The sequence below is a fragment of the Plecotus auritus genome (assembly GCF_963455305.1).
Source record: "Plecotus auritus genome assembly, chromosome: 4".
NCBI classification, from domain to species: domain Eukaryota; kingdom Metazoa; phylum Chordata; class Mammalia; order Chiroptera; family Vespertilionidae; genus Plecotus; species Plecotus auritus.
Window position 1 is genome coordinate 147,834,653 of NC_137775.1, and position 12,761 is coordinate 147,847,413.

Below are 12,761 nucleotides of genomic sequence, written 5' to 3' on the forward strand. Positions count from 1 at the left end.
CCCTCACTGGCAGCTGGGAAAGAAAGTGTGGCCGGCAGCTTCCCTGCAGCCCACTGACGGAGATCTGTTTCTGGCTGCAGTTCACGGGGCAGTGCCAGTGCATGCCTGGCTTCGGGGGCCGCACCTGCAGCGAGTGCCAGGAGCTCTTCTGGGGAGACCCCAACGTGGAGTGCCGAGGTAAGGCCGCGGCGTTCCGGCTGGTGTTTGCTCAGAGTGGAGGCCACAGCTTTTTGTAAACTCTAAAGGGCAGCGCAAATTAAGTTGTCTGTAATAACTCTGTGTTTAATGACAAAATAAATTCACGCTCTTGGTTTAAAAATCTAACAATCTAGCCCTTGGAAGTGTGGGTAGTGAAAAGTGGACCTGCTGTGTTCCTCGTAACGCTTGTTTGTCTCTGCGCAGACACACACAGGTATCACAAATACACAAAATTGCTTGTTAAAATGCTTTTCAGCAAAATGGGCTTATAGCAACCATGTATTCCGATAAACAGGTAAACCCTCAGCATTTGTACCATGTGCAATGTCCCCGCGACGGGGAACTGCAGGGCGTAGTCACAGCGCCTTCATGCACAGCAAGGCAAACGGGACAGGAGCTCCGGGTCTGTCGGTGTGACTGAAGCCCGACTCCTACCTAAGCTTCTGATGAAGTAGGACTGGGAGAGAGAACCTGACATTTTGTTAAGAACAGAAACTTGTTAAAATCCCGTGAATCATTAGGATTGCTCAAGTCTTCTGCTGTAGCAATATTTTTTTTTTGACCTGCCAGATTACTTTTCAGATATGGAAGTAAAAACATTTACAGAAAAGATTTTAAAAGATTGTGTCTATTCTGTTTTCCTATTTGATTTTCTTCCCTATGTTTTAAGTTTACAACTATAGATAAATATCTTCTGTAGCTTCATACTTGTTCTTTGATATCTTTTCTTTGTTACATATCTGAAATTCTAGGTCCCTGTTGAACTCTAAATTTAAAAATGATCTTTTTCTTTTTTTTTAATTTAAAGAATACTTTATTAGTTTCTGTAATCAAACCCATGTAGATGAAGACCTTACATATTTAATACAGTGTATTATCCCTGTACAAATGGAAAAAATTACGTTGACGGTATCAACTTTTTCTTTTTGGGGTACAACCGTAGTGAGAAAGTTAGCAGTACATTCAGTTTTCTCTTACCAAAGGTCAGAAACCCAGGCAGATACTATGTGTTCTTTAAGTCAACCACAGTTCCTTAATAGCAGGAAAATTTTCAAACAGTGGACAAGACCAGAACAAAAGGCATATGATTTGTTTCTCCAATTGAAGCTTAGCCAGAAGGACTTGGACCAACATCTTAAGTTAGGTTAGGGTTTGTTCCACAGAGGACATGATGTTTGCTGTGTCAATAAACAAGTGCTTTTTCATTCATCAGTCCTCGGTCCAGATGTTGGTTTTAATGGGGCTGATTTTCTCACTATCATTCAATGCCCGGGATATGCAATGCACCACGTGCACCAAGATGTCTCCTGCAAGAAAAACCCTGCTTGGAATCTGGTTTCCCCAGAGTTCTAACCACTGTTCTGTTACACCCCTCAATCTTGTAATGCCCCTAAGGTCCCAGGGGCTTGATTTCCCCACAGATAATGGCTCTGTCATTGCTTATAGCCCGATTCTATTAGCATGTGTCACTGGAAAAATAGCGTTGGCTGCCAAAGCGTTCTGACCTTTTGCTCCATCTAAGCTCAGTTCACATGAAAAGCCTGTGACCGGAGCCAGAGTCCATCAGAGAATTGTCCATTTAGTGCTCAGAACTTTACCCTTTATCTTTAAAGTCTTGGCTCTAAATCTGCCAGAAAAATTGTGGCGTAGGAACAGTATCAGTTTTATTTGGGTCAAAAGTTGATCATGCTTTAGAAACTTTGCAAAGAGTGAAAGCAATGAATAGTTTGCCAAATTCGTTGTTTTACCCAGAAAAAAAGGTCAGCCCATTACATAAGAAACTGTTGGGACCCAGATGCTTTTGACACCCTGTGGAGGAAGCTCCTGGCTTAAAAAGCGCCCAGCGAGAGTGAGAATTGACTCAACCCTGGGCAGTCCCCGCAGCCGCAGAGCCTGTGTGCCGGGAGGCAGTAGGAGCAGGACCAGGATGATCTGATGAGGGCAGGGACGAAAAATGCAGAAGCAGATGGAATGTAGTCACAAATGGTAATAGGATGACAAGAACTTGAAGGGACTGGACTCCCAGTGATTAGCAGGGACAAGAATGGTTATCTTTGGAAATTAGATGGAACTATGAGAAAAGAATGTGACCCCTTTTCTCACATTACATAATGAATTGCCAAGTTGTCTTCAACTTCAAATCTTTCCATCGAACAGGGCACAGATTTAGACTTTGTGGTGCCACCTCATTGACAATAACCGTATAGAAAGCTTAGGCCCTCGCTAAGTATTCTCCTTGTGGAGAAGAAATGCAGTTATGTAAGACAAATCACTAGAGTCTCCAACATATAAACTGTTGAATGTTCCTATTGTCCAGGCGGGTTGAGGCGCTTGGCTGATGGTGCCAAGTCTGAACAAGCCCACCACTGTGCTGGGATGGAGAGAACTCGCCCGCCCACGGCTGACCATGTCAGAGAAAACCTCAGCCTGGAGCTCTGCGCTGTGCCCCTCGGAGTCAAAGGGTCACATGCGGAATCTTTCTGTGGACTCAGAGAGAGCAAAGAGTCTCCCGTCTTGGGAAAGGCCAGTGTTTCTTAAACCCGGGCAAACTGGAAATGTGGGCCATAGGTGGGAAGCTGTGGGCAGTGGCCATCATGCTTGTTTCTCATTTCACATTGTTTTAGAAGAAAAATTAAGTCCATTTCTTTGCTCAGGCATAAATTTTTAGAATGCTTGTATTCCTTTCTCAGCCTGGGATTCATTTACAACCACTTTCTTTTTTATTTATTGTCAGTGTGACTCAGGAAATCAGATTTAATTTGATTTTTTTTAAAATATATTTTATTGGTTTTTACAGAGAGGAAGGGAGAGGGATAGAGAGTCAGAAACATCGATGAGAGAGAAACATCGATCAGCTGCCTCCTGCACACCTCTTACTAGGGATATGCCCGCAACCAAGGTACATGCCCCTGACCGGAATCAAACCTGGGACCCTTGAGTCCACAAGCCAACGCTCTATCCACTGAGCCAAACCGGTTAGGGCTTAATTTGATTCTTTAGAGGAGGGGTCCTCAAACTACGGCCCGTGGGCCACATGCAGCCCACCGAGGACACTTATCCGGCCCGCCGGGTGCCGCTGCCTGTCCTGCTTAGCAGCCGACTCGTCCCGGGCCCGCAGTGCGCATAGGAATTTGTTCATAGTTTTTTTTTAAACTATAGTCCAGTCCTCCAATGGTCTGAGGGACAGTGAACTGGCCCCCTGTTTAAAAAGTTTGAGGACCCCTGCTAGAGAATCACCATACTCTTGTTAGTAGAGGGAAGAGTTGTCTTACATAATTCTGATCGCAGTGCATGGTCCCTGAAGAGCTGGGCTATGCCAGAAGCAGGCAAACCATGGCCATGTGCCAAGTACAGCTAACTGTCTGTCAGTCAGGTTTCATTGGACAGAGGTGTGCCCGTGTGTTACGAATTGTCCAGCACTGCCTTCACACTACAGTGCCAGAGCTGAATAGTGTGACAGAGACCAACTGGCCTGCAAAGCCTAAATATTTACTATCTCCAAATATTCTCCAATTTTCATTCCAAAACCGAAGTTATATTACTGAGGCTAAAATAGATAGATAGATAGATAGATAGATAGATAGATAGATAGATAGATAGGTGGGGCTAAGGAAGGGAGAGGATGTAAAGCAAAAAACAACACATTTAAGAGATTAAAAATTTTAGATTTCCTGCCCTTACAGTAGACTGGAAATGCCGAGGTAAAGTGTCAGTAAACTTTTGGGCATGATACCTGGAGTCCCATGTCACTTTGGAACAAGGTTGCTGGCAGGAAAGAATGGACCTTGTTTGCTAGCGGCTGGATGTAGCACTTCCCCTGGCCCTGCTGGGTTTGTTTTGGAAGGAAAGGTGGAGGACCAACACAGCCCTGAGCACTGCCCACCGGGCCTGCAGGGAGTGGACACAGAGACAAGCTGCCACCTGAACGGGAGGCACTTGCAGGCTCTCCGGGGAAACGGGGAAAAGTAGTGCAATGGCAGGAGCGAGAAACCAGTGGAGACCTTTTTACCTGTCAGAAGAGGCAAGACCAGCAGGAGCTGAAGTCGTTGGGCAAGGTTTCATAGAAAAGCTCTAGTCGTCATTTACGGAGTATTTGCTGTGTGCTGAGCACTTTTAGGGATATTGGATGCAAATTCTTGATTTTATCCTTGCAACAAACAACTTGTGAGTGAAGTATAATCTCCGTTTCACAGTCTAGAACTCTCTCAGGCGCAGAGAGGTGAAGTGATTTGCCCAAAGACATGCAAGTGAGGACCTGCTGTGATATTTAGAGAGAGAGAATTGTTGTTCTGGCTAAAGGACCGAAAGGACAGCATGTAGCAGCAAGACTGGGGTGGGAGGGGCGCCCTCAGGAACCGTCTCACTGGACAGTCATGGAGAGATTCGGTTTCACCAGATTGTGAAAAGCCTTGTATCCAAGCCATTGAGGCGGACTTCCTTCAGTGGGCAGAGGAGATCTGGAGAAAGCGAGGAAGGATATAGAAAAGCAGAAAGACTATACCTACTGACAAAGAGGTCCATTGGCTGTTTCCCATTCTCACATTGACTTACTAGGGTTTTTTCCCCCCAGGCCTCAGTATCTATTAAATGGTGCAATACTCTTCATTTACCTACCTTTCAGAGATCCTGTTCGAAATGATAAGAAAACTTAGTAAAAGTAGAGGAAATCTACTGGCCACATAACCAAGAATATATTTACAGATGAAGGTGGAATTCTTAGGGCCCATTAAAAATGACTGTCTCATTTTCAAAGTGCTATTCTTCATCATCATGATTTGTTCACTTTTGCTATACACTCTCTCCTTCTGTCCAAGAGAAAGCTTTTGATCCTCTGCCCCCAAATCCCGTTTCTTAAAGCAAGGCTGAGCTACAGGTCCACCTGGACACCTCTCCCTTTCCCTTGAGGAGAAAATCCATTGGAAATCATCCGAGATGATCTGCACTGTTGCAATGTTATAGGTTCCCGTGAGTGTAAGAGATGATTGGAGAGTCCCTTTCATAGTTTTCTGTGTCCATGAAATTTTAAATTGTCAGGTGAGAACAAACCTTTCCACTTCCAGTCAAAAAGTACTCTTGGGAAGTGTTTTTACAACATGGTTAACATCGCCTCCCAGGCGAACCCGGTTGGAGAAGCAATTCTGGAACAACAGGCAGGGAAGGAAGCACATGTCCACAGGAGCTTAGCAGTTTCCCAGCTGCAATTTGAAATTAAAACCTTATGCATGTTAGAATAGGCATTTGGTATCTTTTCAGAGAAAGATCAGGATCAATTTTTCATTGATGAAACTGCAATCCAGCCATCTGTGAAATCTGACTCTCTACTTTTCAATTGAAGGAAAGGAATGTTGGTCAGTTCAGCTGAACTGGTCCTTGTCCACTGGAAATAGCTGAATTCCTGCCGGCCCTTCAGAATACTGCTCTTAAAGGGACAGGATCAAGAGATCGGCAGGAACAAGAATAGGTGTCATCCAAAATTAGATGGAGCTATGGGAAAAGAACGTGGCTGCTTTTTTCAAATTATGTAGTTAATTGCCAAAAATGTCCACTGAAATCGTTTGTTGAGCAGAATTTTAGACCTCCGGGTGGCACCTTATTAACAATATGTTCCTGGAAAGACTTAAACCAAAGCCAGGTATCCTCCTTATGGGAAAAAAATGTGGTTATGTAAAAGACAAATGAGGAAAACCTTAATGGGAGTGCACTTGCCTTTATTTTAAATCCTCACCCAAGGATATGTATGTCTTTATTTTTTTAAATTGATTTTCAAAGAGACAGGAACAGAAAAACATCAATGTGAGAAAGAAGCATTAATCAGTTGCCTCCCTTACACGCCTCAACCGGGGATCTAGTCCACAACCTAGGTATGTTCCCTGACCAGGAGCAGAACTCGCAACTTTTCGGTGCCTGGGCCAACACTCTAACCACTGAGCAACACCGACCAGGGCTTTGACCACTCTTTTTTCTCTTCATCCAATGGAAATGTGATCAAGCAACACTCTGAGCAGGAGACCACCTGGCGCTTACATGGACACAGAAAGTAATAATAATAAAAAGCATTTACTGAGTGCCTACTGGGAGCCAGCCCTTCCCTGAAGCACTTTCGAATTAAGTTATTTCATCCTGAAAGCAATCCTATGAGTTGGGTATACTCATGACTCCTTTTTTACAGATAAGGAAACGATGACTCGGTTTCCTTGCCACCCACAGTCTCATTGCTGGGGTGTGGGGATGGCAGGGTTCACAACCAGGCAGTTGAGCCCACAGGCTGTGCTCTGACCACGACACTGTACTGCACAAACTTGCCACTCGAGCACTTGGGTGTAGCTGGCTAACAAAGGCAATGAAAACAACCAATAATATAAGGCAGGATGTAGGGAGGGTCAGATGCAAGGTCACAGGCCGCAAACACATCTCTGGGTTTGGAGGATAGAGGTGCTGTGAGCAGCTCTCGGGACGTCAGTGAGACTGGGTCCAGAAGATGTTTCAATTAGGGAGTTTTTCAGAGGCAAGTCATAGCTATTGGCCCTAGAAGATTTTATAAAGACATCTGAGAGAGTGTGGGTCTGTTGTGCTGTGGTCACCATTGACATGTTAGGAGGATTCTTTTCTTTTATAGAGGCGTATAAATGTCCCTCGCATGCCTGTACCAAAAACGAGGTCAGGGTCTCATTTGGCAAAGACGACAACTCCAGTTTGCAGGTTAACCCTGTGCTTGGTGCTGAGAATGGAAATAGGGCCCTGGAATCCTCAGTCTAGTTATGGAAATAAGACATTTGGGTTGCTTTTCATTAATCCCCACCTTTTCCCAGAAGGGTTTAAGGCCAGAGATCAGATGTGTGCACAGGTTTTTTTGTTACTTAAACTCTATACAAACACTCAGAAATGTCAAGTGTTGATACAAAAGTAAGTTTTTCCCCTGAGATTTGAGACTGTAAGCCAGGGGTCAGTGGCACAGGCATTGTGATTAGTAATCTTGGCCACAGTCCACAGGCCAGGACCGCCAGTCTTCCTCGGCACCATCAGGCTCTGCCTAAGATGCAGTCCTCCCAGCCAGTGAGAGGGTGCGGCTGGAATGGCTCCCAGGTACCTTCCATCACTGACCTCTGACGAGCCTGTGCTGTGAGCGGTCATCACAGTGGCAGCTCCCACAAGTTAGCTTGTACTTGGTAGAAAGCCTTTGAACTAGAGTCTTAGGATTCCCGTGACTTGTTTCTGATTTAGTTTCTTTTTATCAAGTTTATTGCATTTCACCAAGTATTGTCCATTCTGTTTTGTGACGAGGTAGGGCGAGGTGTGTTAGGAGCTGCTCTTCAGTGTTGTATCTTAGGCCAGATGCCTCCTGGCATTAGGAAGTCACCTGACTTGTCTGTCCTGATAGGATCCACAGGGAAGTCCCAGTAAGAGGGTGGCAGAGGCAGGACAGAGCTTAAGAGCACAGTCTCTTGAGTTGCAAAGTGCTAAATCTGAACCCTAGTTCAGCCATTTCCTTGCTGAAGGACCTGAGGCAGGTCACCTATCCCACAGGGTTATTGTGAGGGTTCAATGAGACGATGCATGTAAACCATCTCTACAGTGCCCGCACAGTAAGCATAACCTTAAAAAATGTGCACTGTTTACTATTATGTAAAGAAGTGGTCAGCAAGGGCTGAGGTAATGTTTTGGAGGAAGCTGCTGTGGTCTCTCGGTAAAGCTGTGGTCATCGATGATTGTCACCTTGCCACTGTGACAGTGACTGAGGATTCTGAATGCCAAATCTCGTCACTGGGGTTTGTGGTCTAGTAGATCAGCTAGCATTGCTGTTTCCCTTCTAGCCTGTGACTGTGACCCCAGGGGTATTGAGACGCCGCAGTGTGACCAGTCCACCGGCCAGTGTGTCTGCGTCGAGGGTGTCGAGGGTCCACGCTGTGACAAGTGCACTCGAGGGTACTCGGGGGTCTTCCCTGACTGCACACCCTGCCACCAGTGCTTTGCTGTTTGGGACGTGATCATCGCTGAGTTGACCAACAGGACCCAGAAGTTCCTGGAGAAAGCCAAGGCCTTGAAGATCAGTGGTGTGATCGGGCCTTACCGGGAGACTGTGGACTCGGTGGAGAAGAAAGTCAATGAGATCAGAGACATCCTGGCCCAGAACCCAGCTGCAGAGCCGCTGAAAAACATTGGCAATCTCTTTGAGGAAGCAGAGTAAGTAGTTAATGAGCGTATGTGAGAGTTCACAATGTTGTTTCAGAGCTGGCCTGGCGTGGCGCTCCCATCAGAAGGCGTGGCTAGTCCTGTGAGTGAGAGCAGATGCTGAGCCATTCATTTCCCGGCAGTCTCTACTCTGGGCCTTGGGTGTGTGCACGCTGGCACATCACCGGGGACCCAGCCTGTGGAAGGTGCAGTATAGAATGTGCATGTTATACTCAGCGTTCCTCCTTACAAATGGTGCTCTGAGGCAGTAGCACGGCAAGAACACTGGTTTTGGAGACAAAGGACCCCTGAGGAGCCAGCCCGGTTACTTGCTAGGCTGTGAATTTGAATGACTCGCCTATTCCTGAGCTTCTTTTCTCTCCTGTGGAGGAGGGAAGAAGAATGTTTGCCTTTACCTTACAGAGGAGCAAAAAGAGTCATCTATGAGATAGTTAATGTAATTGCAAAAGTCACTATAAATATATTGTTTTATATGTTTTGCTACTACCAGGGAAATTCCATTACCACAGATAAGACTGTTATTTCCGCTGCCCAGCCTTTGGTCCCCTGGAACAGTGCTTCATTCATCTAATTATAACAATTCCCTGCAGTGAGAAACCCTCTCGTAGCCCTCTCCGGGTAATCGCCTCCCTGACGGGAGAGTTTATTTTGCCGGTGGAAGTGGAGAGCTGAGTGGTGCCAACTCCACAGGGTCCATGCTTCTCCTCGCCTTTTCTCTCCTGCTCTGAAACCTTCCAACCACCTTTGCCAAAAAGGACCCCCAAAACCAGCACAATAAGATCTAGGCTGAAGAACAAAACAGGAAAGGGCAAGAAGCATTTGTTTCCCCAAATGCTGTGTCTTTTTACTGCAGATTCACCATTTGGCGTGAGCAAGGGGAATGTTTCATAGCTAAATCCTATACATTGAAGTGATTTTACATTAGGACAAAAGGATAGTAACATTTTTTGATGGGACTTTAATCGGCATTTCTAAGAAGCCAGATGGACTTTTCATCTCGATGCTACCTGTGAGTAGCAGGCAGGGAACAGCTGACATTAATTAGCTCATGTACCTTGTAGAAGGTCCTTCCTAGGCCTTTTAGATTCAAAGTCCCTTGATGTCAGGTTTTGTGTCCAAGACCATGTGACCGGGGTGTTATGAAATGTCTATGTGGGGCGATAGTGCCTTTAATGAGGAATTTTGCCTCGTAAAGGCTGGAGCAGCTCAGCCTCCTAACGTAGCGATGGGTTTTAGAAGGCTGTGTGCTGAGTGCAAACAAGCCCATTTAGGAAATGATTCTTGGCCTTGGTCTCATGCAGCCAAGGAAGAACGAAACACCGTGGTGCCCTTCAGCCTGTCGGAGGAGAGTGTTTACATTCCCGAAGCAGCTGTTTTACCCTCACTAGTCAATTCACAGATAGATTGTAAGCACCTTGGGAAAACTGGTTTCATGAATCTTTTCTCAACACAATATACAAGGATGCATGTTTCAGGTTCCCAAGTGGCATTATTTAAAAATGTGCAATGTTAGATTTTATTTTTTTTAAATTGTCACATTGTATGAGACTTACGAAATGAATGCCTTCTGCCAATCAGCAGATTGGTAGTAAGAGCCAAGCACGGAAAAAAGAAACTATATTATAATAGCCTCGGGAAAACAATCATTGGGTTTATAAAATGTAATTGAACCTAACAAATCCTTTTAAGTACTTTTTCTCTGAATTGAGCCATGGTATTATCTCAGCCTTAAATACCATTTTTTCCTAATGGCCCCCAACCTTTCAGCATCTCTACATTTTCCCAGTTTTTTATATTGTTATACCCCTGAGAAGACAATTATATTCAATTGGTGACTCAGTAATACCCAGAACTAAGCTCGTCTCCTCAAAGATTACTTTTTTTGTGATGTATGTGCACATACACCGTGTATATAAGTAGGTGCCTGAAGTACAGCTTTGAAGACATGAAGATACAGAACAAAGTGCAGTTGGGTTTAGAAATGTTGTGAAAGCTAAATGTTGATCATATTTCATTCTCCATAGATACTACCTTCTTTCTCTTGTAAAATGAAAGGGCTGCTTGTTGGTGGAAGGAGGAGGCTCCTTGGCTGGGCCCTTGCCTAAGGGGGGACTGTTTGGAAAGCAGGGTGACTCCTGCCGTCTCCCTGCGGGCTCTGGGGCTTTTGTCCTGCGTGTCCCATCTTGAAGGAGATCCCTGAGGTTGGATCAGAGCATTTTCGGTGGTAGGCTGGGAGGCATACTTCTACACTGGAGTCCCGTAGTCTTTTGAGTTTGTGAGACTGTATGGACGTGAAGCTGCTCACATACAGAACTGGGACTCCGAACTCTGGGCATGTGCTCATATTACAGCAGAGATTCGGCATCCTTCACATGGCCCACCCGCCACCGCACAGCTCAGCGGTGCTTCTGTTTTCCTTCAAAGTCCTTGAAGAAAGAAAATTGTTAGATGTCCTACAGTCTCTTAACGATAAGGGAAATAAAACCATAATTTAGAAATAAATTGTTACCGACTCCTGACCTGGTTTGAAATTACCGTATTAGAAAATATAAAAAGGTTTATTTTACTTGGATAAACTTACCCTTCTCTTTGCAGGAAACTAACCAAAGATGTTACGGAAAAGATGGCTCAAGTAGAAGTGAAATTATCAGACACAGATTCACAAAGAAACAGCACAGCTCAAGAACTGGACTCTCTCCAGGCAGAAGCAGAGAGCCTGGATGCCACGGTGAAAGAACTTGCTGAGCAACTGGAATTCATCAAAAACTCAGATATTCGGGGTGAGCATTTTCTGTGCAAGCACTCAATCCTGGACATGGATTTAACCCGCTGTGCAACTTTTCATACAGTACTTTCAGGAAAAAAAAAATTAAGTGACTTCTAACAATTTTAAAGCTTTTCTTCATTGTCTCTGAACCAAATGAGGACTGAAGTCTCCATTTTACAAATGTGGGACCTGGGCCACAGAGAGACTGAGGCCCAGCAGAGGTCCCAGGGAGTACGCAGTGGTCGCTTCATTAGAATGGCATTCGTTTCCTGATTTTTTTCAGTTAGCGGTTTAACCTCCTGGACTTCTCTTGGAAAGAGGCTCTTGAGTAGTTAAGAAATTAAGTTGATACTTCTGCTAACCCTTTTACATTCAAGAATGTTGGTTGGTCCCGAAATAATTTTGGCCAGTCCTTCATTTACTGTTATCATAGAATGGTCTAAATAGGACCACCCCGCAAAAAGCAAAAGGAAGTAGAAATATGTCAGATCACACTATCCATGCTGTTTAATACATGGTCACTTATTGTTGGGCTAGGTCAGTAGTCGGCAAACAGCGACTTGCAAGCCACATGCGTCTCTTTGGCCCCTTGAGTGTGGCTCTTCCACAAAATATCACGTGTGGGCACGCATGTACAGTGCGATTGACACTTCATGGGCCATGCGCAGAAGTCGGTTTTCGGCTCTCAAAAGAAACTTCAGTCGTTGTACTGTTGATATTTGGCTCTGTTGACTAATGAGTTTGCCGACCACTGGGCTAGGTCCTTAAAGCCAAGACAGCCACACTGCTTTATGTATACAGGACTAGCCGTGTGAGTGCACCTAATGACCGAGAAAGGGGGAAATTAGTTGGAAACGTAATCTGCAGGCTGCCTGACGCCAGCTGTCTAAAAAGAACTGGATGCTTGCCTGTATAGAAGCAATTCTGCAGGGTGACTTAATTTTTCATTCAGATGTTTGGCGTCCTCCGGAGCCAGAGTAGGAGGTGTAATGGGACAGTCTATTCATTGACCATGACAGAAAAGTTTTATTTCTCAATGAAGATTTTATTTCTTAAATTTTAAAACAAACCATATAATACCTTTAGGCTGGAAGACACCACAGATGGACATTGCTTGATGAGATTGAGTACAAGGGGATTGATTCACTGTGGGCAATTTGATTTTGTGCCCTAGGCGCCCTGGATAGCATCACCAAGTATTTCCAGATGTCCCTAGAGGCAGAGAAGAGGGTGAATGCCTCCACCACAGACCCCAACAGCACCGTGGAGCAGTCGGAGGTCACCAGAGAAAGCGTGGAACACTTGATGATGGAGCAGGAGTCCCAGTTCCGGGAAAAACAGGCGGAGCAGGCCCGTCTTCTGGACGAACTGGCAGGCAAACTGCAAAGTCTAGACCTTTCAGCCGCTGCCGAAATGGTAAGGTTAAGGGGCTTGGCCTCAAAGCTATGGTGCTATAGGAGGGAAAAAACACCCTGCTTAGTCTTTAATATTGTTCACTTTGCAGATGAACCAGGAGTGAAACCTCCATGGTCCCATCTCTGACCACCAATGTGGGGGTACCATGACTGAACCAGATTAAAAACAAGGCTCTGTGCTTCGAATCTTC

At 45.2% G+C, this 12,761-nt stretch overlaps 1 protein-coding gene across 2 annotated transcripts in view; it reads left to right on the forward strand.

Moving 5' to 3' along the window:
• LAMB1 (laminin subunit beta 1) overlaps positions 1–12,761 on the forward strand; it is a 71,731-nt gene that overhangs the window by 47,004 nt on the left and 11,966 nt on the right. For both annotated transcript variants that reach the window (XM_080663904.1, XM_080663905.1), the window contains 4 exons: positions 81–177; positions 8,010–8,379; positions 10,984–11,168; positions 12,330–12,571. In XM_080663904.1, coding sequence (XP_080520030.1) covers positions 81–177; positions 8,010–8,379; positions 10,984–11,168; positions 12,330–12,571 — 894 coding nt within the window. The remainder of the gene's footprint in view (positions 1–80; positions 178–8,009; positions 8,380–10,983; positions 11,169–12,329; positions 12,572–12,761) is intronic.